This window comes from Pseudophryne corroboree, chromosome 7 (assembly GCF_028390025.1).
Source record: "Pseudophryne corroboree isolate aPseCor3 chromosome 7, aPseCor3.hap2, whole genome shotgun sequence".
NCBI lineage: Eukaryota > Metazoa > Chordata > Amphibia > Anura > Myobatrachidae > Pseudophryne > Pseudophryne corroboree.
The window spans coordinates 226239917-226265925 of NC_086450.1; the positions used below are offsets into that span (position 1 = coordinate 226239917).

Consider the following 26009-nt stretch of genomic DNA (forward strand, 5'->3'; position numbering starts at 1 on the left):
TTCCACGGCCCCCGAGGATTTTCACCAAGGTAATGGCGGAAATGATGGTGCTCCTGCGCAAGCAGGGGGTCACAATTATCCCGTACTTGGACGATCTCCTCATAAAAGCGAGATCAAGAGAGCAGTTGCTGAGCAGCGTGTCACTTTCACTGATTTTTACAGCAACACGGCTGGATTCTCAATATTCCGAAGTCGCAGCTGGTTCCTACGACTCGTCTGACCTTCTTGGGCATGATTCTGGATACGGACCAGAAAAGGCTCAAGAACTCATGACTCTGGTCAGGAACCTATTGAAACCAAAACAGGTGTCAGTGCATCACTGCACTCGAGTCCTGGGAAAGATGGTGGCATCTTACAAGGCCATTCCGTTCGGCAGGTTCCATGCGAGGGCCTTCCAATGGGACCTACTGGACAAGTGGTCCGGGTCACATCTACAGATTCATCGGTTGATCACACTGTCCCCCAGGGCCAGGGTATCTCTCCTGTGGTGGCTGCAGAGTGCTCACCTTCTAGAGGGCCGCAGGTTCGGCATTCAGGACTGGGTTCTGGTGACCACGGACGCGAGCCTCCGAGGTTGGGGAGCAGTCACACAAGGAAGAAACTACCAGGGTCTTTGGTCAAGTCAAGAAACTTGTCTTCACATCAACGTCCTGGAGCTGAGGGCCATAGACAACGCCCTTTGTCAAGCGGAGACCTTGCTTCGCGACTTACCAGTTCTGATCCAGTCAGACAACATCACTGTAGTGGCTCATGTAAACCGCCAGGGCGGCACAAGGAGCAGAGTGGCAATAGCGGAAGCCACCAGGATTCTTCGCTGGGCGGAAAATCATGTAAGTGCACTGTCAGCAGTGTTCATTCCGGGAGTGGACAACTGGGAAGCAGACTTCCTCAGCAGACACGACCTGCATCCAGGAGAGTGGTGACTTCATCAGGAAGTCTTCGCACAGATTGCAGGTCAGTGGGGACTGCCCCAGATAGACATGATGGCGTCCCGCCTCAACAAAAAGCTGCAGAGGTATTGCGCCAGGTCAAGAGACCCTCAGGCGGTAGCTGTGGACGCCCTAGTGACACCGTGGGTGTTCCAGTCGGTCTATGTGTTTCCTCCTCTTCCTCTCATCCCAAAGGTGTTGAGAATAATAAGAAAAAGAGGAGTACAGACAATTCTCATTGTTCCAGATTGGCCACGAAGGGCCTGGTATGCGGATCTGCAGGAGATGCTCACAGAAGATCCGTGGCCTCTACCTCTAAGACAGGACCTGTTGCAACAGGGGCCCTGTCTGTTCCAAGACTTACCGCGGCTGCGTTTGACGGCATGGCGGTTGAACGCCGGATCCTAGCGGAAAAGGGCATTCCGGATGAGGTCATTCCTACACTGATAAAGGCTAGGAAGGACGTGACAGCTAAACATTATCACCGTATATGGTGAAAATATGTTTCTTGGTGTGAGGTCAGGAATGCTCCTACGGAAGAATTCCATCTGGGCAGTTTCCTTCACTTCCTACAGACTGGAGTGAATTTGGGCCTAAAATTAGGCTCCATTAAGGTTCAGATTTCGGCCTTATCTATTTTCTTTCAAAAAGAATTGGCTTCTCTCCCAGAAGTACAGACTTTTGTGAAAGGAGTGCTGCATATTCAGCCTCCTTTTGTACCTCCGGTGGCGCCTTGGGACCTTAACGTGGTGTTGAGTTTCCTTAAGTCGCACTGGTTTGAACCACTTAAAACAGTGAAGTTAAAATATCTCACTTGGAAAGTGGTCATGTTGTTAGCCTTGGCTTCGGCTAGGCGAGTGTTGGAATTGGCGGCTTTGTCTCATAAAAGCCCCTATCTAGTTTTCCATATGGATAGAGCGGAATTGCGGACCCGTCCTCAATTTTTACCTAAGGTGGTGTCATCTTTTCATATGAACCAACCTATTGTGCCTGTGGCTACACGAGACTTGGAGGATTCCGAGTCCCTTGATGTGGTCAGGGCTTTGAAAATTTACGTGGCCAGAACGGCTAGAGTCAGAAAAACAGAAGCACTGTTTGTCCTGTATGCAGCCAACAAGGTTGGCGCTCCTGCTTCAAAGCAGACTATTGCTCGCTGGATCTGTAACACAATTCAGCAGGCGCATGCGACGGCTGGATTGCCGTTACCAAAATCGGTCAAGGCCCATTCCACTAGGAAGGTGGGCTCGTCTTGGGCGGCTGCCCGAGGGGTCTCGGCACTACAGCTGTGCCAAGCTGCTACTTGGTCGGGTTCAAACACCTTTGCAAAGTTCTATAAGTTTGATACCCTGGCTGAGGAAGACCTCCTGTTTGCTCAATCGGTGCTGCAGAGTCATCCGCACTCTCCTGCCCGTTTGGGAGCTTTGGTATAATCCCCATGGTCCTTACGGAGTCCCCAGCATCCTCTAGGACGTAAGAGAAAATAAGATTTTAAACCTACCGGTAAATCTTTTTCTCGTAGTCCGTAGAGGATGCTGGGCGCCCGTCCCAAGTGCGGACTACTTCTGCAAGACTTGTATATAGTTTTGCTTACATAAGGGTTATGTTATAATTTTCATCGGTCTCCGACTGATGCTATGTTGTTTTTTCATACTGTTAACTGGTTAGTTTATCACAAGTTATACGGTGTGAATGGTGTGGGCTGGTATGAATCTTGCCCTTGGTTTAACAAAAATCCTTTCCTCGTACTGTCTGTCTCCTCTGGGCACAGTTTCTCTAACTGAGGTCTGGAGGAGGGGCATAGAGGGAGGAGCCAGTGCACACCCATACCTAAAGTCTTTCTTAAAGTGCCCATGTCTCCTGCGGAGCCCGTCTATCCCCATGGTCCTTACGGAGTCCCCAGCATCCTCTACGGACTACGAGAAAAAGATTTACCGGTAGGTTTAAAATCTTATTTTCTACCCTTGCGGAAGCTGTGCATCAGCCCACTATTACGGCTACTTGGGCTGCAGAAGCTGTGGCAGCGTGGGCTCAGGAGGTGGAAGCAGAGCTGCCGTCCAATTTTTCTGATAATGCTAGACAATGTCTTTCGTATATTGGCCCTCATTCCGAGTTTTTCGCTCGCTAGCTGCTTTTAGCAGCATTGCACACGCTAAGCCGCCGCCCTCTTGGAGTGAATCTTAGCTTTGCAGAATTGCGAACGAAAGATTCGCAAAATTGCGAATAGAAATTTCTTTGCAGTTTCTGAGTAGCTCGGGACTTACTCTGCCACTGCGATCAGTTCAGTCAGTTTCGTTCCTGGTTTGACGTCACAAACACACCCAGCGTTCGCCCAGACACTCCCGCGTTTTTCCCAGAAACGGCAGCGTTTTTCCGCACACACCCATAAAACGGCCAGTTTCCGCCCAGAAACACCCACTTCCTGTCAATCACACTCCGATCACCAGAACGATGAAAAATCCTCGTTATGCCGTGAGTAAAATACCTAACTTTTGAGTAAAATAACTATCCGCATGCGCTCTGCGAACCTTGCGCATGCGCAGTAAGCGACTAATCGCAATATAGCGAAACTCGGCAACGAGCGAACAACTCGGAATGAGGGCCCTTGTCTCAGCCTCTCATTACATTAAGGAGGCGGCTTCTGATGCCGGTATTCTGGTGGCCAAGGCTTCTACTACGTCCATTCTGGTTCGCCGTATTCTGTGGTTACGGTCCTGGTCTGTGGATCTGGACTCTAAGAAAACCCTGGAGGTACTCCTTTTTAAGGGAAACATTCTTTTTGGGGAGGATCTCAACAAGATTGTGGCTGACTTAGCTTCAGCTAAGACGGCGTGTCTGCCTAGTACTGCTCCTTCGGTCCCGAAGGTTACGAGTACTTCCTTTCGTTCCTTTTGACCTCCAGGTAAAGCAAAGGGTCAGGCGTACCCGAAACAGGCTTGCACTTCCAAAACCACGAAGCCCAAACCGAAACGTGACTGGGCTGCCCGTCAGCCTACTTCCAAATCAGACAAACCTACTGCATGATGGGGCGGGCCTCCCTCTGGTGTATCCCAGGGTGGGAGGCCGACTTCTAAGGTTTACCCAGGTATGGCTGAAGACCACTTCTGATGCCTGGGTACGGGAAGTCATCACTCACAGATACGCCATATACTTCAAGAATCGTCCTGTCACACTTGCGGCGCTGCAGGTGCCGCGCTTACCGCTCCGGGTGCCCTGGGTCTCCCGGCGGTCGTCGCCCCCGGTGGGCTCCGGGTCGTCGCATCTTGCAGGCCCTGCCTCCAGCGGGTTCCCGGGGTGTGGGCGCCGCCATTGCTCCCGGCATCCACGAGAGCGTGGTGAGCGGGTGACGTCATCGGCCCCTTCCGCCAATCAGGAGAGGGCGGGAAGTTCAAAGGCAGACGCCGTACAGAGCCCCGGCGCCTGAGTATCATCTTTTCCAATGATCATCAGTGCTAGCAGCGTTCAGCGTGTTCTCAAGCTGAACGTCTCCTGTGTTCCAGCGTTGCAGAGTATCTTTCAGTGGGACATTCCCTGTGCTACCAGCGTTACAGAGTATCTTTCAGTGGGACATTCCCTGTGCTACCAGTATTACAGAGTATCTCTCAGTGGGACATTCCCTGTACTACCAGCGTTACAGTGTATCACTCAGTGGAACCTTCCCCGTGCTACCAGCGTTACAGTGTATCACTCAGTGGGACAGTCTCTGCGTTACCAGCGTTACAGTGTATCTCTCAGAGGGACACCTCCTGTGCTTCCAGTATTACAGGGTATCCCCAAGTGGAACGCCTCCCAAACTTCCAGAGTTACACTGAATCTCAAATCCTCATTTATTTCTTCAGCATCACTCACAAGTTCTTCATTCTTCGGTGTGCTTCAACATCGTTCTCAAATCCTCATTCATTTCTCAACATCGCTCACAAGTTCTTCATTCTTCTGTGTGCTTCAACATCGTTCTCAAATCTTCATTCATTTCTTCAGCATCGCTCACAAGTTCTTCATTCTTCTGTGTGCTTTAACATCGTTCTCAAATCTTCATTCATCTCTTCAGCATCGCTCACAAGTTCTTCATTCTTCTGTGTGCTTCAACATCGTTCTCAAATCTTCATTCATCTCTTCAGCATCGCTCACAAGTTCTTCATTCTTCTGTGTGCTTCAACATCATTCTCAAATCTTCATTCATTTCTTCAACATTGCTCACAAGTTCTTCATTCTTCTCTGTACTTCAGCATCGCCCCCAAGCCTTGGCCACAACTAATTCTTTAGCATTACACGTCGGTTACAACGGCTAAGTTCTGCATGAGGAAAACCTACATCCGGCCATCCCTGCTCCGGCCCAGCTGTGGTTCCTCTTCCCTACCATCGGAAGAACCCCTGAGTTCTCAACACTCCCAACCCAGGTCAGTGACAGTATACTCAGGCCACATGGACCCGGGGGATCGGAACCCAGAGTCAAGCGCCATCCAAAACTTGGCTTCCCGAGTTCAGAGTCAGGAGGCGGCACAAAGCCAGGTGATGCAGTATCTCCAGGAATTATCCGGCCGGCTGGATCAAATTCAGGCCTCCCTGGCCTCAGTAGTTCCGGCTCCTGCTCCAGTACCCGCTCCAGTAGTCGTCTCCAGTAATGTTCAGTCCTCGGCTGGAACCAGGTCATGCCTTCAGCTTCCCACTCCCTCTCGCTTTAATGGGAATCCAAAGAATTGCCGTGGTTTTCTCAACCAATGCGAGGTGCATTTTGAACTTCTCTCACACAATTTCCCCACGGATCGGTCCAAAGTGGCATACATTATTTCCTTGCTTGAAGGTTCAATGTTGGATTGGGTGTCTCCGTTGTGGGAACGATCTGACCCATTGGTTTCCAGTTACACTAATTTCATCGCGTCATTCCGAAGGATTTTTGATGAGCCCGGCAGAACGACCGCTGCTTCCTCAGACCTGCTCCGAATCGGTCAAGGCTCCCGTTCTGTGGGACAGTATGTGGTTCACTTCCAGACCATTGCCTCAGAACTACGCTGAAATAATGATGCTATCAGGGCCGCTTTCTGGAACGGGCTCTTTGACCGTCTGAAGGATGAGCTGGTCACTAGGGATCTGCCGGATCCTTTAGAAGAGTTGATCTCACTCTGTGTCAAGGTAGATCTTCGCATGTAGGAACGAGGTGGCGAACGTAGTCGGTCGGATCGATCCAGATTCCGGCTTCTCCCGCCTAAGCAAACAGTTACCCCGAGTCCGGACGAACCCATGCAAATCAACCGATCCCGGCTGTCCCCGGAGGAACGACAGCGCCGTCGTGAGGGTAAACTCTGCCTCTACTGTGGAGCCGCGGATCACTTTTTCAAGTTCTGCAAGTCCCGTCCGGGAAACGGGCAGGCCTAGCTTGTTCCGGAGGAGTTAAGTTAGGGGTTACATCTAAATCTTCTCCGACAGTGGATTGTTTACTCTCCGTGTCTCTGTTTTCTGAGTCTATAGCCAAACCTGTTAAGGCCCTGCTGGACTCTGGGGCTGCAGGGAATTTTGTTTCTCTTTCTTGTGTTCAGAGTATGGGTTTACAGTTACAGTCTGTCAAACGACCTATAACGTTGACTGCCATCAATGGTACCAAAATATCTAATGGTCTTATTACAAGTCGCACAGAGCCAATCAAGCTGCAGGTCGGAGCTCTGCATCAAGAACATTTGGAGTTTCTAGTAATTCCGGAGATGCCTCACGATCTTGTTCTTGGTCTACCTTGGCTTAAAATTCACAACCCTCACGTCGACTGGAAGTCGTCACAAATATTGTCCTGGAGTTCGTTTTGTCACTCTAGTTGTCTCACTCCTGTTTACCCGCTCCATGCATCTTCCAAGTCGGATGAGGAGCTCATTCCGGAGGCCTACCGTGAGTTCACAGATGTGTTCTCGGTACAGGCGGCCGATCAGTTACCACCCCATAGACCCTGGGACTGTCCCATTGAGCTTATCCCAGGGAAAATGCCACCCCGGGGACGCACGTATCCCTTGTCATTACCCGAGACCCAAGCTATGTCGGACTATATCAAATCTAATCTACTGAAAGGATTCATTCGCCCCTCTACCTCCCCGGCTGGAGCAGGTTTCTTTTTCGTGAAGACCATGTATTGATTATCGTGGCTTAAACGATATCACCGTTAAGAACAAATACCCTTTGCCGCTAATTACTGAACTATTTGATAGGGTTTGTGGAGCCCACGTCTTCACTAAGCTTGATTTATGAGGAGCCTATAATCTGATACGTATCCGACGGGGACGAATGGAAGACGGCCTCAGCAATGCCCCTGCCGTTTTTTTCAGGGATTTGTAAATGAAATCTTCCGAGATATGTTATACCAAAGCGTAGTGGTGTACTTGGATGACATTCTGATATTTTCTAAGAATCTTACAGAGCACAGAGTACAGGTCAAAGAAGTACTTTTTCGCTTACGAAGGAATCGTCTCTACGGCAAGATTTCCAAATGTATCTTTGAGGTCCCGTCCGATTCCGTTCCTCGGTTATGTCATCTCGGGTACGGAGCTTCGCATGGATCCGGAAAAACTCACTGCCATTCGGGACTGGACTCAGCCTCTCTCCTTGAAAGCGGTACAAAGATTCCTGGGCTTTGCAAATTACTACCGGAAATTCATTAAGGGATTTTCTACCATCGTTGCACCCTTTACTGCCCTAACCAAATGGGGTCTGACCCAAGTCTCTGGTCTTCCGAAGCTGTAGAAGCGTTTGCCCGGTTGAAATCAGCCTTTATGTCTGCTCCGGTACTCCAACAACCGAATTTCTCAAAACCATTCTTCTTGGAAGTCGATGCTTCCTCAGTAGGCATCGGTGCCGTCCTTTCACAGTACTCTTCTGATGGGAAGTAGTTACATCCATGTGGTTTCCATTCTCGTAAGTTCTCTCCTGCTGAACGAAACTACACCATTGGAGATCAGGAACTTTTAGCAATAAAATCTGCCCTAGAAGAATGGAGGTACTTATTGGAAGGTGCTAAACACCTAATTACTATTTACACCGATCACAAGAACTTGTTGTATATCAAGACGGCCCAGTGCTTGAATCCCCATCAAGCTAGATGGGCACTCTTCTTCACTCGGTTCTCGTTCGTTATTAAGTACCGGGCCGGGACTCTTAACGCTAAGGCTGATGCTCTGTCTCGTTCTTTAATGGCCTCGGATGAGGAGAATTCCTTTGAAAAGAGTTTAATTCTCAGTCCAGTCTCTATTTCAGCAGCTTCCACCTCTCTGGGTCCTCCTCCTGGGAGAATGTCTGTACCAGTTGAATTTCGACCAAAGTTACTGCAGTGGGCTCATATCTCCAAGTTTTCCGGTCATCCTGGAGTTCAAAAAAATGTGTGAATTTCTACGAAGGTCATATTGGTGGGACACCATGAAGAAGGATATACAAGATTATGTCAATTCATGTCCTCAATGTGCTCAGCACAAAACTCTTCGTCTGCCTCCTGCGGGGTTGCTTCGTCCACTGTCCATTCCTAAGAAACCCTGGACCCATATTTCTATGGACTTTGTTACCGAATTACCCCTTTCCAAGGGTTACAATACCATCTGGGTGATTATTGACCGCTTTTCAAAAATGGCACATTTTGTTCCATTGACCGGTTTACCAACGGCTCCCAAGTTGGCTTTACTGTTTATTCGTGAACACTTCCGCCTGCACGGGTTACCTTGGGAGATAGTCTCTGATCGAGGGGTACAGTTCACTGCAAGATTTTGGAGGGCCCTCTGCTCAGCCTTACAAATAAAACTCAAGTTCTCATCTGCTTACCATCCACAAACCAATGGGCAAACTGAACGTGTCAATCAAGATTTAGAGACTTTTCTCCGCGTTTATCTCTCTCCTTCACAGGACGATTGGGTGGAACTGTTACCCTGGGCCGAGTTTGCCCATAATCATCTGTACCACTCTTCCACTGGTGAGTCCCCATTCTTCATTAATTACGGATTCTATCCACGAGTCCCAGAATTACCAATTTTTCCTTCGGAGGATGTTCCTGCTGCAGCTTCCACTCTTCGGCACTTCAGTCATATCTGGAGTAGGGTTCATGCTAATCTCAAGAAAATCTCTGGCCGCTACAAATTCTTTGCGGATAGAAAACGGCGAGCAGCTCCTCAATACAAAGTTGGTGACAGGGTATGGCTCTCTACCCGCAATCTTCATTTAAGAGTACCCGCTATGAAGTTTGCTCCGAGGTTCATCGGTCCTTACCCCGTTTTGCAAGTCCTGAACCCTGTTGTCTGCAAATTGGGATTGCCTTCCCACTTTCGGGTACCAAATTCTTTCCATGTTTCTCTCCTTCGTCCCCTCATTTTAAATCGGTTTCATTCGGAGTCTCCTAGCCCAACCTCGGTAGAGACTGAAGCTGGAACAGAATTTGAAATCAAAACTATTCTTGACTCTCGTTATCTTCACAAGAATTTACAGTATCTGGTAGAATGGAAAGGTTATGGTCCTGAGGAGAGGAGCTGGGTCAAAGCTTCTGAAGTCACTGCTCCCCGATGGGTCCGGATCTTTCATTCTAAACATCCAACGAAACCAGGAAAGTGTCCAGGGGCCACTCCTAGAGGAGGGGGTACTGTCACACTCGCGGCGCTGCGGCTGCCACGCTTACCGCTCCGGGTGCGCTGGGTCTCCCGGCGGTCGTCGCCCCCGGTGGGCTCCAGGTCGTCGCGTCTTGCTGGCGCAGCCTCCGGCGGGTTCCCGGGGTGTGGGCGCCGCCATTGCGCCCGGCATCCACAAGAGCGTGGTGAGCGGGTGACGTCATCGGGCCCCTTCCGCCAATCAGGAGACGGCGGGAAGTTCAAAGGCAGACGCCGTACAGAGCCCCGGCGCCTGAGTATCGTTTTCTCCAATGATCACCAGTGCTAGCAGCGTTCAGCGTGTTCTCAAGCTGAACGTCTCCTGTGTTCCAGCGTTGCAGAGTATCTTTCAGTGGGACATTCCCTGTGCTACCAGCGTTACAGAGTATCTTTCAGTGGGACATTCCCTGTGCTACCAGCGTTACAGAGTATCTCTCAGTGGGAAAGTCCCTGTGCTACCAGCGTTACAGTGTATCACTCAGTGGGACATTCTCTGCATTACCAGCGTTACAGTGTATCTCTCAGAGGGACACCTCCTGTGCTTCCAGTATTACAGGGTATCCCTAAGTGGAACGACTCCCAAACTTCCAGAGTTACACTGAATCTCAAATCCTCATTTATTTCTTCAGCATCACTCACAAGTTCTTCATTCTTCTGTGTGCTTCAACATCGTTCTCAAATCCTCATTCATTTCTTCAACATCGCTCACAAGTTCTTCATTCTTCTGTGTGCTTCAACATCGTTCTCAAATCTTCATTAATTTCTTCAGCATCGCTCACAAGTTCTTCATTCTTCTGTGTGCTTCAACATCGTTCTCAAATCTTCATTCATTTCTTCAACATTGCTCACAAGTTCTTCATTCTTCTGTGTACTTCAGCATCGCCCCCAAGCCTTAGCCACAACTAATTCTTTAGCATTACACGTCGGTTACAACGGCTAAGTTCTGCATGAGGAAAACCTACATCCGGCCATCCCTGCTCCGGCCCAGCTGTGGTTCCTCTTCCCTACCATCGGAAGAACCCCCGAGTTCTCAACACTCCCAACCCAGGTCAGTGACGCGTCCCCCTCATCAATTTTGCCTGACAAACATCCCTTCGGATCAGGTGAAGACAAAAACTCTTCATTTGGTGGTACAGTCCCTCCTGGACACAGGAGTGGTAGTGCCGGTGCCTCTGGCTCAGAAAGGCAAGGGGTACTATTCACCGCTGTTCCTAGTCCCGAAACTGAATGGTTTCTCCCGGCCCATTCTCAACCTCAAGTCCTTGAACAAATTTGTGAGGGTCTCCAAGTTTTGTATGGAAACTCTTCGCTCTATTGTTCTGGCTTTGGAGCCCGGGGACTTTATGGTCTCCCTGGACATACAGGATGCTTGCCTCCATATTCCTATTGCCATGTCGCATCAGCAATACCTTCGGTTTGCTATTGACAACCTCCATTATCAATTTTGGGCCTTACCTTATGGATTGACCATGGCTCCGCGAGTATTCACAAAGGTCATGGCGGTAATGACGGCCTTACTCCGCTGTCAGGGTGTCAGGATCCTACCATATCTGGACGACTTGCTGATCCTTGCGAATTCCCCAGAAATTCTCCTTCGTCATCTGGATCTTACTGGCTAGTTTCTGCAAACCCACGGGTGGCTCATCAACTGGAAAAAATGTTCTCTGGTCCCTGCTCAGAGCATGGTGCACCTGGGGGCATTGTTGAACACTCACAACCAACGGTTGTTCTTGTCTCAGGAGAAGGTCCTGAACCTTCAGGACAGAATTCTATGCTTCCTCTCTCGCCCGCAAGTATCGATACACTCGGCGATGCAAGTACTAGGCCTCATGGTGTCAGCTTTCGACATGGTAGAGTACGCTGAATTTCATTCCCGCCCTCTGCAGAAGCTGATTCTTGCCAAGTAGGACGGCCTGCCTCACCGGATCAGGTCTCACATGATCTCCTTATCTCCGGAAGTTCGTCGGTCACTGAGCTGGTGGCTACAGGACCATCGATTGAGCAGGGGTCGTCCCTTCTGGATCTCCAAATGGGTCCTTCTGACGACGGATGCCAGTCTGTGAGGTTGGGGCACAGTGTTGGAGCAACACTCTCTTCAGGGTTGGTGGACCAGGTAGGAGGCTCTCCTCCCCATGAACATTCTGGAATTGCGGGCAGTGTTCAATGCTCTAAACCTGGCCCAGCATCTCATACAGAACAGGTCTGTTCAAGTACAGTCTGACAACGCCACCACGGTGGCGTACATAAATCATCAAGGCGGCACTCGAATCCGCATAGCAATGATGGAATTGTCCAGGATTCTTCAATGGGGGGAACGCCATCTGCCAGCCATATCGGCAGTGTTCATTCCGGGGGTCCTCAACTGGGAAGCGGACTTCCTCAGTCGTCAGGGCGTACACGCCAGAGAGTGGAGCCTCCACCCGGAAGTATTTCAACTCCTAGTGGGGCCTACCAGATGTAGACCTGATGGTGTCTCGACACAATCACAAGGTTCCGGTCTTCGGAGCAAGGACAAGGGATCCTCAAGCAGCGTTCGTGGACGCACTGGCAATTCCATGGAACTTTTGGCTGCCGTACGTGTTCCCTCCGGTGTCACTTCTGCCCAGGGTAATAAGGAAGTTCAAGCAAGAAGGAGGAATCCTACTTCTGATCACTCCAGCGTGGCCCAGACAGCATTGGTTCTCAGACCTACAGGGTCTCTCGATAGAGCGTCCTCTTCTACTCCCGCAATGCCCAGACCTCCTCGTTCAGGGCCCTTGTGTATAACAGATTTGGCCCGGCTGGCTTTGACGGCGTGGCTCTTCAAGCTTCAGTTCTGAGGGCCAAAGGATTTTCTGAAGCAGTCATTCAAACCATGTTGAAGGCCCGTAAGCCGGCTTTGGCTCGGATTTATCATAGGGTCTGGAATTCTTACTTTGCTTGGTGCGCATCTAACAATCATGACGCTTTCAAGTTTTAGTACGGCCAAACTTTTGGCTTTTCTGCAACAGGGCCTAGACTTAGGCCTTCGTCTGGCCTCCATCAAGGTTCATATTTCTGCCTTGTCAGTGTGGTTTCAGAGAAAAATTGCGACTCTGCCTGATGCTCATACATTCACTCGGGGTGTGTTGCGGATACATTCACTCAGGGTGTGTTGCAGATGGGATTTGTTGGTGGTTCTGGAGGACTTGCAAGAGTCTCCGTTTGAACCGCTTGAGTCCGCGGACCTTAAGTGGCTTACTCTTAAGGTTTTGTTTCTGTTGGCTATTGTCTCTGTCGGTCACCTTTTCTGTTTTTTTTTCACCGTGACCGGGCGGTGCTTCGGACACGCCCTAGTTATCTACCTAAAGTGGTGTCTTCTTTCCACCTTAACCAAGAGATTGTGGTTCCAGCCTTTATCTCTCCTGATTTGTCCTCCAAAGAGCGGTCTTTGGAGTTTTCACAAACGTGGCTGGCCTGCGAATAAGCAGACCCTGGCCAGATGGATTAGAATGGTGATTGCACAAGCTTATGTGCAGGCTGGTCTTCCAGCTCCTGCTACCATCAAAGCCCATTCTACTCGGTCGGTTGGACCTTCTTGGGCGGCCCGCCATGGTGCGACCCTTGAACAATTGTGCAAGGCGGCTACGTGGTCTTCAGTGAACACGTTCATAAGGTATCTATGCCTTCGATACTTCCGCCTCCCAGGATGCTTCCTTTGGACGCCGGGTTCTTGTACCCGCTACAGTGCGTCCCCTCCCATAAGGAACTGCTTTAGGACATCCCCGATGTTATCCCTGTGGAACCCAGTGTACCCCGCTGCAGAAAAGGAGAGTTATGGTAAGAACTTACCTTTGTTAAATCTTTCTGCAATATACACTGGGTTCCACGGGGCGCACACCCTGACGCACTTAGCTTCTTTGGGTTTGTATGGCATTGGCCGCTGATACCTTCTCCTGTCGTGAGAATGTGGTGTACGTGGCTACTAACGGTTGTCGTCTCTTTTGCCTGCTACTGCATTGGACTGGTTAACGAAACTCAGCTCCTGTGCACGGAGGCGGGGTTATAGAGGAGGCGGCGCTGAGCATCTTGGGAACAGTCAAAGCTTTTAGCCTGTTGGTGCCTCTGATCAAGATCCAACTCTACACCCCGATGTTATCCCTGTGGAACCCAGTGTACCTCGCAGAAAGAGATTTAACAAAGGTAAGTTCTTACCATAAATCTCATACATATAAATAGCCATTTAAATTAAAATACACAGGTTTATATAGCAGGGCTTTGCATTCCCAAAAGAAAAAGATAAGCTGCTTTTGGGAGCACAACTATACTTTCTTGTGACTGTCTCCCACGTTTGGCATCACTTTAGTAGTGTTTGCCCACCATGTGTTTAAATGTCTCTTTTAATAGCAATGCTGCAACTACTGTGTTTTAAGCTCCGGTCTTAAAAAAAAAAAAAAAAAAATAGTATTTGCCTTCATTCTGATGGGACCCAGGAAAGGTCTGATAGGACCCCAATTTTTTAAAGTAAGGGGTCCTTGAGACCCACTCTTGTTTTGGCTCTGCGCGATCACTGAAACATAGAAGTCCAACCTTTATGCTTATTTATGATGGATTGTCCAAATGTGATGTTTGAATGTTTCTAACCATACATTTTTCAATTGTCAGGTTTTGAGAACATGGCATACCCACTTTTCATGAAGCTCTGCATGTTTACACAGAAGCACAAAGGAAAGCTGCTTGCTGTATCCTCTGTTGGCCTTTTTACCGTAAATATATCCTACCATCTTTTCCCAGAGCAAACCTTCAGAAAATTGTATCAGGGCTGGTCAAAAGGAGAATTATCCCAGCTCACTGGAACACAGCAGAGACTTTTTCACGATATTTTCAAAGAGGTCCAGTTGGTGTCATCATCTGGGTTCACCCCTTTTGCTGCCTACGGGTTTCAGCCTGTGAGTGCTGGTATACCCTGGCTTCCTCAAGGGTGTTTGCTTGGAATACCTGCAAATTACAACAATACAGAGAACAGCGGAGTTGGAATTGTTAATCGTATGCTAGTGATTAATGGAAAGGAGGTAGATTGGGAAAGCGAAGCTGGAATCCATTTAAGAGACTCATTAACCTTATCAGAAAAAGCTCAGAAGTTCTCCTTGGCTAGGGAAGTCGTACATGCACAGATGAATGGTCAGATATTACAGGCTTCTGTTGCCCCTCTCTGCCTATCTAGTGTGTGCCTTTCCAGTGTGGCAATTAAGCAGCTTCTAGGCGTGTATTCTGGCCCTGTGTTATTGAGGGGTGTGTTCAATTTAGTCGCGGTTGTGCTTGGATTTACATTCTATTTCTTGTGTGACGATGCAGTGAGTCAGTGGCTGGATTACAAGTCTGATCTGAAAACAGCCACAATTTCTAAATCCTATTCCCAAGGTGGATTGGAGTTTTATGAGAAAATACTGGCACGTAACAGGGTCCTGCGGGCTATTATGGGTAAGGAGGGTGAAGCTATTTATGCACCGAGTGGCAATCTGTTTCCCAAACATAAACTACGGTTAAAGCATGCCCCATATACCTCCAGGAGGGACCGGATACAACACACTCTGGAAATGCAGCAGGGATGATCAGGATTTGGACAGTGGACTACTAGAAAATGGTGACTTTTTCACTGAGGCAGCAGCAACATTATAGTTTATGGATTGGACCTTATGTATTTAAATTGGCTTGTATTAAGTTATGTATATGGATCTATAGATGATCTTTTGTTGAGAAAAAAATATTTACGAGTAAACACAGGTTTACTGACACTTGTTTCATAGAGATATATGGATTTACCTCATTACACTTTCACGATCATTTAATATGCCAGATACCTCTTATACCATTAAAAAGTAAGTGTCCTTCTGCTGCAAATAGATGACTAAAGTATTGGATAAATAACAATTCCTGTAAATAATACCCATATTTTCAATTGGAGCTTTGTAGAAAAATATGTATGTCTTCCACTCAGTACAATATTATCTATAAACGAGTCCAGTATGATATCCCGGCGCACAGGATGCTGGCAGTCAGAATACAGATGCCGGTATCCCGATAGTTAGAAACCCAATGGGGGTAAGTAAATACGTTTCACCCATCTCCACTACCACCTAACCTCCCCTCTTACTGCCCAACCCTAACCTTCCTCCGTTGGTGCCTATACCTAACCCCCCACCTGCCCTGCAGCATAACTCTAATAATCCCCCCCCCCTCTCCCGGGTGGCGCCTAAACCCTCTCTCTGACCCTAATCGGCCAGCTATATTTACACTATAAAGTTGTGACTCCACGCCCTCAATACAAAGAAATTGGGCTCTACTCGACACCCTCAATACAAAGAAATTGCTTACACAATTAGTATACAGCAGGATTCAATTCCACAGATAGTTCATTGATGGAACATCACTAAAATAAATAAAATACAGGCATAGCGTAACCCTGTTAAAAACAAATGCTGTTTTTATTTCCTTAGGCCCTCTCACATAGATATGAAATCTTATCGTTATAGTGTTTTAGTTTTGTTTGAATCACGGTGAAAGGTTCTGTTTGCCTCCAGGGGCTGCTACTAATATTCAAGCGCACGAAGGGGGCTGTTTTTCTTCCTTTGTACCAGCTATATTTACAGTCAGGATGCCAGAGTCTGTCTCCTCTGACCCTTCTGGGATTCTGGCATCGGTATTCTCAAGAGGGTCAGAGGGTCAGTGCTGTGTAATTGTCTACTTTTTTACATGTCGACCTAATGACCCTGATGTCCTTTTGACCATGTCGACCATACTGGGTCATCCTATTGCCTGTCGACCTAATTGCAAATAATTAGTACAGCCTGTGGATTTTCTGGAATGTGTTAGGCATTAATGAATACATCTATGCTCCAGCAAGGAGATATGGAAAACATGAAGCTAGGGGATGATTTGGGAAATGCTGTATAATGGTCTTCTTAATGCAGCTTGTATTTTGCAGGATATGACTTTTTGTTCAGGTTGGTCAGTGCTGTCCATGATTCTTAGATGGAGTGGTCACATATCCACAAAACTTGTCATAAGCTAATCGCTTAAAAGAAAGGAAAACTGTGTGCTACTCTTATAAAGCTGCAATTCCACATACTGTAGACTTTCTTTTCATACAGTAGGTACTGTATGCACAGTGGGTCTGATTCAAATGTGGACGGAGTGCTGTCCTGCACCGCAAAGTACCGATGTTCACAACAAACAGGTCCTGCCACGCAGGACGGCAGCAGATTGTCGGTGATTGACAGCCTGTTGCCGTTTGGAGGGCGGTGGAGGAGTAGAGCCGGCCTCCGTTTCTGAAAATGTAGACGTATCGCTGCGTTGCCATGGAGGGACGAGATCAGGATCTTTGTCAGAGAGATGAGTCACACAGTTGGCCGATGGTATCGGAAATGATCTGATACTGCGTCCCTCGACGCAACTCAGATCGGTAATGCAGCAAGAGGCATGGAGTCTCCTGTTGCATCACCATATTAGTGCTATAGCAACTCCAACCACATCTGAATTAGTCCAGTGCTTGTAATATGAAGGTTTTTGTTCAGGATGACTTCCTATATCTCAGTCTCCCCGTTCTAAATTTCTCTTTGGATGTTGACTTTTTTGTGTTTTCAAGAAAGTGTCTCTAACATGGAAACATCTGAAGCCTCTTGCCAAGAGAATATTATGTGACCGTAGTCATAGCCTTTCAGAAAGCACCTCACTGATCATGTGATGGCAGAGAAAAGAGCGGGATTGTGCTATTAGCATGCATTTGAAGATGTTCATTCCATACTAACTCTGCACACTAAATCTTATGTCATGTGACTGTGGTTACCAATGCCATGGCAACTATGGGGGTACTGTAATTCAGATCTGACCGCTGATCTGCTAATTTTGCTGTCCTGCGATCAGATAGTTGCTGCCTCCAGGGGGAGTGTAAATTCACAGTGCAAGTTTGAGATGGCATGTGTATGTTGACCTGCGAAAATCTAGTGTGTGCAGTTTGTGCGCAACCCAGGACTTACTCCTCCAGTGTGATGAGAACAGGCTGATTGGGGCCGAAGCTGACGTCGGACACCCTCCCTGAAAATGCTTTCCCTATGTGCCTTGCTATAGGTAGGCTTACCATACTACTGTATCTCTTTACACCGGGACGCTCATGGATTACACAGGTTCTGTGGATGATTAAAACCAGGTGAAATGCAGGCATGAAGTCAGCTAGCCACAGAACCGGTGTAATTAATTAGTGTCCCGGTGGGATAGTATGATAAGCCTAGCTATAGGTAACCAGAGTAAAAAGCAGACCTTTTTTTCATAAGACTTTAGTTTTAATGGAGATTAACTAAAGATAATAAAAAGGACAATTGATTCTTGTAGGAACTACATTGTCATGTGCTTTAGATAAAATGGATGGCAGCCCATGAACAAACTAAAGTATATAAATAAGATAACTGTCTATTGTTTCATATTGCTAAGGTACAACATATCCTTCACATCAGACCCATTGCATTGTTATTAAATGATTCCTATTGTCCTATTGTCACATTTTCTTTAGGGGTAATCTTGTCCCATTGGTGGTGATGTAGAGTGAGTACTGTGCCTGTCGAATAGGGTACCTTGCATTATTTTGCTCTATGCATGCACAGAGAGCAAACACTTGAACATGCGAGATTGTAGACCGGCACAAATCCTAACAACTCTTTACGACTGGAGAGACGAGATAGGGGAAGAAATGGGAGGTCTAACATAGGCTGAGTACAGTAATAGTGTGTTTATGCAAATGCAGCGTTTGCAGACATGCAGAAATATACATGCATGCCTGATTTGCACCTGTTAGAGAAGACAAACAGTTGGTGATGGATGATGACGCAATGTAAACCAGGTGCATGAGATGTATATGGCTCGGCAAATGTGCAGTATACGCTGTTTGTGTTCACAATTTTTGTGTTTTTGATTTTTTTTTTGTTTACACTATTTTTACAATCAACTATGGGGTATATTCAATTAAAGTCGGATCCATTCCGACAGGACCTATTTGGCCGTTCCCGACAATCTCAATCTGACTTTAAAAAAAGTCGGATTGAGGAGATGAGGAAGCTGAGAGGGGGAGAGCAGGAACCCAGCGGCTGCAGCAGCTTAGCAGGAGGATGGAGCAGCGTCCACCTGGCTCCAGCAAGCGGGACCTCGCCTGCTGAAGCCGGGTGGACGCTGCTGTGAGCGGCGGCAGTGCCCATCCTCCTGCTATGCTGCTGTAGCCACTGGGTTCCTGCTCTCCCCCATCTCCTCTCAGCTACCAATAGCTGACGGGCCAAACCCGACAGGTTTGGCCCGGTCACGACAGTGTCAATCCGACTTTTTAAAAAGTCGGATTGACATTGTCGGAAACAGGACCAAAACCTGTCGGATTTGGCCTCGTTTCCAACAGAAGCACGCGTATCGGCGGCTATTCCAATTTGTCAGAAAATTCTGGGGTCTATTGAATAGGTTGGAACACCTTCCGACCTAAAAAAGTCGAAAACTGTTGTCTTTCCGGCAGATGGCAGCTTTTGACTGCAATTGAATATACCCCTATGTAGTAATATAAACGTGATGACACACTCTCTTAACACATTGCTGTTTATTCGTCATTTAGAAATACACTTGTAATTGGTGAACATCTAGTGCAGCCGTAGCAAGCTGTAACCAGGGTAATGCACTGGAGGATCTGAAGATTTTCCCCGCCATTGGCTGCTAGGAAATGTTAATTAAAGGAGAGAATTTACTGCTGAGTTGCAAGCCGAGCATGGAGAATTTATTGGCATGTATGTTATACTGTAGATAGCCGGCACAGCTAGAGGCAGTTTACACCCTGTTACAATACATGCGAATGGGTTTTATTAAAATGAGCGAGCTCCTGCAGTTATGGTCACAAAGCGTTTTCCAGTGGAGTCCATCCTTCTTGTTGAGTTGGGCATCATAGCAGGAATCGTACCACCAGCCACCTCCATGTTCATCAGCACAATTTTTATTATACAGCCGATCATTGTCCTTATCATAGGTGGAGAACCTCATATTATCATGTAGATTTTTCAGGGCACCTGAAGACAAGGAGTCACCAGCATCTCCATCATATATCCCGAGCCTCACCCGGTAGTTGTCAGTAGCATTTGTCAAATGGAAGCTGTCATAGTCCGCGTGTCTGGTCTTGTTTTGGGGATCAACTAGGAGGAACCTGACTTTATTCCACTTCTGAGCAGTCAGTAAATGAATATAATGGTTACCAAGATAGTGATCTTGTTCAATGTTCCCAAAGCCATATTCATAGGCTGTGTAAGATTCACTCCATGTAATTAAAGTGTCATATCTGTTTCTCTGAATGACCGTCCATCCCCCACAATCATACATGTGGCATTGAACCACCAGATAGGGGGAGCCATCTGGACGAATCACATAAACACCATTTTTCCTGTGTCCCAACTGGTAAAGTTCATCGCAGTCCCTGGTGAAAAAGACTGAAAAAACATGTGTTTGTAATAAATGAAATCCCGCCTAAGATACAGTATATGTCCAGATATAATTAAATATGGTATTTGAATTCAGTGTTCAGCTATACCCTGCAGCTCTGCTTTAAGTATGTTTTAGAGAATACAGTTCTTTAAACTCTTCATCCAAAAGCAAATTGCAACATACAGTACTTGGCTCCTATTTTTCTCTAATTCACATAAAGTACTTCTGTAAACTCTCATATCATACGTTCATAGGGGGTAATTCAGAGTTGATCGCAGCAGCAAATTTTTTAGCAGTTGGGCAAAACCAGGTGCACTGTAGGGGGGGGGGGGGGGGGGCAGATATAACATGTACAGAGAGAGTTAGATTTGGGTGTGGTGTGTTCAAACTGAAATCTAAATTGCAGTGTAAAAATAAAGCAGCCAGTATTTACCCTGCACAGAAACAAAATAACCCACCCAAATCTAACTTTCTTTGCACATGTTATATCTGCCCCCTGCAGTGCACATGGTTTTGCCCAACTGCTAACAAATTTGCTGCTGCGATCAACTCTGAATTACCCCCATAGTATGAACTAGGCTCATGTATCTGAAGTTATCCCAATGATCTCGTTTTGCAGGACAATATTATATAAGAAATATGGTGTACAAGACATTTATAAGCCTAAATGAATCTCTATTGATTACCAATGTTTCTGATGCTTCTCTCTGTTAAGGTTAATAGTGGTAAAAGTGATAGTGAATGGTTCGTAAAAAATATTTATTCCAAAATGGAGGTGGTATGAGCAGGTAACCTCTCATAGGCTTGAGTCAATTAAAGTTTACAAATTACTGTTTCATGGGTCGCTGCCTACTTCTTCGGAAATGTTAATGTGCTGATGTTAAAAATTACAGTGCTTGTTGTCTGTCAGAATTAGGCAGCCAAACATTTCCTATTTGTTGTACTGAAACCGTATTAGGGGGGAATCAATTGTTTCTCATACGTCCTAGAGGATGCTGGGGTCCACTTCAGTACCATGGGGTATAGACGGTTCCGCAGGAGCCATGGGCACTTTAAGACTTTTTCAGAGTGTGAACTGGCTCCTCCCTCTATGCCCCTCCTCCAGACCTCAGTTTAGAAAATGTGCCCAGGCAGACTGGATGCACTCCAGGGGAGCTCTACTAAGTTTCTCTGAAAAGACTTATGTTAGGTTTTTTTATTTTCAGGGAGGACTGCTGGCAACAGTCTCCCTGCTTCGTGGGACTGAGGGGGCAGAAGTAGGAACCAACTTCCTGAATAGTTTCATGGCGCTGCTTCTGGCTGACAGGACACCATTAGCTCCTGAAGGGTACTGAACACTAGCTGCGGCTATGCGCTCACTCCCACAGCCCGCCGTCACCCCCCTTACAGAGCCAGAAGTCAGAAGACAGGTGAGTGTACAGAAGAGGATCTTCAATCATCGTGACGGCTAAAAGGTACCACGCAGCGGGCGGGAACGCTGCGCGCCATGCTACCCATCAACATAGGCACAGCAGGGCGCTGGGGGGGGGGGGGGTGCCCTGGGCAGCATGAACCTACTCAAAACTGGCTAACAAGGGGACATAAGATGCTGAGGCACAGTCCTACCCCTGCCAGTATAAAAAATGGTATTGAAAAGTTGTGGGGAAACGCGCCATTACGGGGGCGGGGCTTCCTCAGTCAGCCAGCACACTGCTCAGCACCATTTTTTCTCCTAGCAAGCTGGAGAGAAGAACGCTGGTTCTCCTCCACTTCTGAACCAAGTATCAGGGTGCAAAACGGGGGGGGGGGCACAGTATAAATTGGTGCTGTATGGTGAATTTGTCATTATAAAAGCGCTACAGGTCTGTGGGCATTTTGTGTTACACAGGGATTATATCACTAGCGCTGAGTTGTGAACTGGCAAAATCCTTTCTGTGTCCTTCTGACAGATTTTAATGTGGGTCCGTCCCCTATAAGTCCCGGAGTGTCTGTGGTGTGGTTGTGCACGTGTGTGACATGTCTGAGACTGAGCTCTTCCCTTGAGGGAGCCATTTTAGGGACACAGGCCCTCATTCCGAGTTGTTCGCTCGTTGCCGAGTTTCGCTATATTGCGATTAGTCGCTTACTGCGCATGCGCAAGGTTTACAGAGCGCATGCGCTTAGTTATTTTACTCAAAAGTTAGGTATTTTACTCACGGCATAACGAGGATTTTTCATCGTTCTGGTGATCGGAGTGTGATTGACAGGAAGTGGGTGTTTCTGGGCGGAAACTTGCCGTTTTATGGGAGTGTGCGAAAAAACGCTGGCGTTTCTGGGAAAAACGCGGGAGTGTCTGAAGAAACGGGGGAGTGTCTGGGCGAACGCTGGGTGTGTTTGTGACGTCAAACCAGGAACGAAACTGACTGAACTGATCGCAATGTAAGAGTAAGTCTGGAGCTACTCAGAAACTGCCAAGAATTTTCTATTCGCAAATCTGCTAATCTTTCGTTCGCAATTCTGCTATGCTAAGATACACTCCCAGAGGGCGGCGGCCTAGCTTGTGCAATGCTGCTAAAAGCAGCTAGCGAGCGAACAACTCGGAATGAGGGCCACAGAGTTGTAATGTGGTGGCGCTGCCGGCACACCACAAGCCTGAATGGGTGAAAGAATTACGTGATAGTGTGAATCATATCAGTAAGAGATTGGATAAATCTGATGCAGAAAACTGGAGAAAATCAGTGGAAGATGTGATTTTTCATAGTTCTGCCTTTTCATCCACAGGGGACCCCTCTGGGTCACACCAGAGGCCATTTGCACAAAAAGTACAAACTGATTCCGACACGGACTCTGATTCCTGTGTCGACACTAGTGATTCCAGGGGAATAGATCCTAAATTGGCAAAACGCATTCAATATATGATTGTTGCTATAAAGGAGGTCTTAGAAGTTACGGAAGCCCCTCCTTTACCTCAGGAGTAGGCTTATTTTTATAAGGAAAAGAAAATGAATGTTACTTTCCCTCCTCACGAGCTAAATACTCTCTTTGAGGGAGTTTGGGCAAACCTTGAAAAGAAATTTCAGATTCCCAAAAGAATTCAGGTTGCTTATCCCTTCCCGGCAGAGGACAGGAAAAGGTGGGAGTCACCCCCCGTTTTAGACAGTGCCCTGTCACGATTAACTAAAAACGTGATTCTCCCTGTGCATGGGACGGCTTCACTAAAGGAGCCGGCAGACCGCAAGTTGGAGACTACGTTAAAATCTATGTGGCCAATGGTACGCTACTCAGACCCACCATTGCTTGTGCGTGGGTGAGTAGTGCTATCGAAAAATGGTCAGACAACTTGTCATCTGAAATTGACACAATAGATAGAGACGAGATACTCCTAACGTTAGGTCATATCAAAGACGCTGCATACATGCTAGAAGCCATGAAAGATATTGGGCTCTTGGGTTCAAAGGCCGATACCATGGCAGTCTCAGCTCGGAGGGCGTTGTGGATTCGCAAATGGAATGCTGACGCAGATTCCAAAAGAAATATGGAGGCTCTCCCGTATAAAGGTGAGGCCTTGCTTGGAGATGGGCTGGATGCTTTAGTCTCTGCGGCTACCACTGGTAAGTCGACATTCTTGCCTTATGCTCCTGCGCCGGTGAAAAAGACACATCACTCTCAGATGCAGTCCTTTCGGCCCAACAGATACAAAAAGGGTAAAGGTTCCCCTTTCTTTGCAGGTAGAGGGAGGGGAAGAGGAAAAAAGTCCACAGCGTCCCCAGGATCACAGGAGCAGAAATCAACCCCTGCTTCTGCCAAATCTGCAGCATGACGCTGGGGCTCCCTTGCGGGAGTCTGCTCGGGTGGGAGCACGTCTGAAACTTTTCAGTCAGCTCTGGGTTCAATCTGGCCTGGACCCATGGGTCTTGTAAATAGTGTCCCATGGTTACAAACTGGAGTTTCAAGACGTCCCACCATGCCGATTTTTCAAATCGACCTTGCCAGCTTCTCTCCCGGACAGAGAAGTAGTAACAGCTGCAATTCAGAAATTATTTCAGGATCAAGTCATTGTCCTGGTGCCCTTGTCACAACAGGGAGAAGGGTTTTATTCAAGCCTCTTCATAGTTCCGAAGCCGGACGTCTCGGTCAGACCAATTTTAAACCTGAAATCTCTGAATCTCTACCTGAAAAGGTTCAAGTCCAAGATGGAATCTCTGAGGGCAGTGATTTCCAGTCTGGAGGAAGGGGACTTCATGGTGTCAGTGGACATAAAAGATACCTACTTACATGATCCCATTTATCCTCATCAAGCTTATCTGAGATTCGCAGTAGAAGGATTGCCATTACCAGTTCCAGACGTTGCCGTTCGGACTCTCCACGGCACCGAGGGTATTCACCAAGGTGATGGCAGAGATGATGGTCCGCCTTCGACAGCAAGGCGTCAATATAATCCCTTACCTGGACGATCTCCTGATAAAAGAGATCTAGGGAACGGTTGGTGCAGAACATTGCACTCTCCCTGTCCATACTCCAACAACACGGTTGGATCATGAATTTTCCAAAGTCGCAGTTGGAACCGACGACAAGATTGTCCTTTCTGGGATGATACTGGACACAGAAGTACAGAGGGTATTTCTTCCAGTAGAAAAGGCTCTGGAAATCCAGAGAATGGTCAAACAAATTTTTAAACCAACAAGAGTGTCGATCCATCAATGCATTCGGTTGTTGGGAAAGATGGTAGCGGCCTACGAGGCCATACAGTTTGGCCGATTCCATGCCAGAGTATTCCAGTGGGACCTGTTGGACAAGTGGTCCGGATCCCACCTACATATGCACCAGAAGATAATCCTGTCTTCATGAGCCAGGATTTCGCTCCTGTGGTGGCTACACAGTTCTCACCTACTAGAGGGACGCAGGTTCGGGATTCAGGACTGGGTCTTCGTAACCACGGATGCAAGTCTCCAAGGCTGGGGAGCAGTCACACAGGGAAAAAGCTTCCAAGGAAAATTGTCAAGTCAGGAAACCTGTCTTCACATAAACGTTCTGGAATTGAGAGCCATTTACAGCGGCCTTCTATAAGCGGTGCATCTTCTTCAAGATCAACCCGTGAAGATCCAGTCGGACAATGTAACAGCAGTCGCGTACATAAACCGTCGGGGCGGAACGAAAAGCAGAGCGGCAATGGCAGAGGTGACAAAGATCCTCCTCTGGGCAGAAAGACATGCAAAAGCTCTGTCGGCAATTTTCATTCCGGGAGTGGACAACTGGGAAGCAGACTTCCTCAGTAGACACGATCTCCATCCAGGAGAGTGGGGCCTCCACCAAGAAGTCTTCGCAGAGGTGACAAGTCTTTGGGGAGTTCCTCAAGTAGACATGATGGCATCTCGTCTCAACAAGAAGCTTCAGAGATATTGTTCCAGGTCTAGAGACCCTCAAGCAATAGCAGTGGATGCACTAGTGTCACGGTGGGTGTTTCGGTTGGTGTATGTCTTCCCTCCACTTCCACTAATACCAAAAGTTCTCAAGCTCATAAGAAGAACAAGGGTTCGAGTGATCCTCATTGTCCCAGACTGGCCAAGGAGGGCTTGGTATCCAGATCTTCAGGAGTTGCTCATAGAAGATCCTCAGCCTCATCCTCTTCGCGAGGACCTGCTGCAGCAGGGGCCGTGCGTGTATCAAGACTTACCGTGGCTATGTTTGGCGGCGCCGGATCCTAGCCCGAAAGGGTATTCCCAAAGAAGTCATCCCCACTCTTATTCAGGCCAGGAAAGGAGTAACGTCTAGACATTACCACCGTATTTGGAGAAAGTATGTGTCTTGGTGTGAATCCAAGAAGGCTCCTACGGAAGAGTTTCAGTTGGGACGTTTTCTCCATTTTCTGCAGGCGGGTGTGGATGCGGGCCTAAAATTGGGTTCAATCAAAGTCCAGATTTCGGCCTTATCAGTTTTTTTTTCAAAAACAATTGGCCTCCCTTCCAGAAGTTCAGACGTTCGTGAAAGGGGTGCTGCACATCCAACCTCCATTTGTGCCTCCGGTGGCACCATGGGACCTTAATGTGGTGTTGCAGTTCCTTCAATCAGATTG

General features: G+C 47.7%; 2 protein-coding genes across 2 annotated transcripts in view; one reads left to right on the forward strand and one right to left on the reverse strand.

Moving 5' to 3' along the window:
- Positions 1-18026, forward strand: part of TMEM177 (transmembrane protein 177) — a 65927-nt gene extending 47901 nt beyond the window's left edge. The window contains exon 2 of the mRNA XM_063933983.1: positions 14147-18026. Coding sequence (XP_063790053.1) covers positions 14158-15093 — 936 coding nt within the window. The 5' untranslated portion in view covers positions 14147-14157 and the 3' untranslated portion in view covers positions 15094-18026. The remainder of the gene's footprint in view (positions 1-14146) is intronic.
- A 1099-nt stretch (positions 18027-19125) lies between these two features.
- Positions 19126-24268, reverse strand: LOC134944109 (fibrinogen-like protein 1-like protein). Its single transcript, XM_063932676.1, has 2 exons — positions 24208-24268; positions 19126-19983 (listed from the first exon to the last, which is right to left on the reverse strand). Exons 1-2 carry the CDS (start codon positions 24266-24268, stop codon positions 19334-19336), a joined length of 711 nt encoding a protein of 236 aa, XP_063788746.1. The 3' UTR covers positions 19126-19333.
- Between the last annotated feature and the right edge of the window lie 1741 nt (positions 24269-26009).

What these genes read in the sequence shown, in the direction of transcription:
- LOC134944109 (XM_063932676.1), bottom strand. Translation starts at nt 24,268, where the DNA reads ATGGCAATCCTTCTACTGCGAATCTCAGATAAGCTTGATGAGGATAAA. An exon ending in GGATAAATGGGATCATGTAA is followed by an intron (nt 19,984 to 24,207) that starts GTAGGTATCTTT and finishes ATGTTTTTTCAG; the next exon opens with TCTTTTTCACCAGGGACTGC.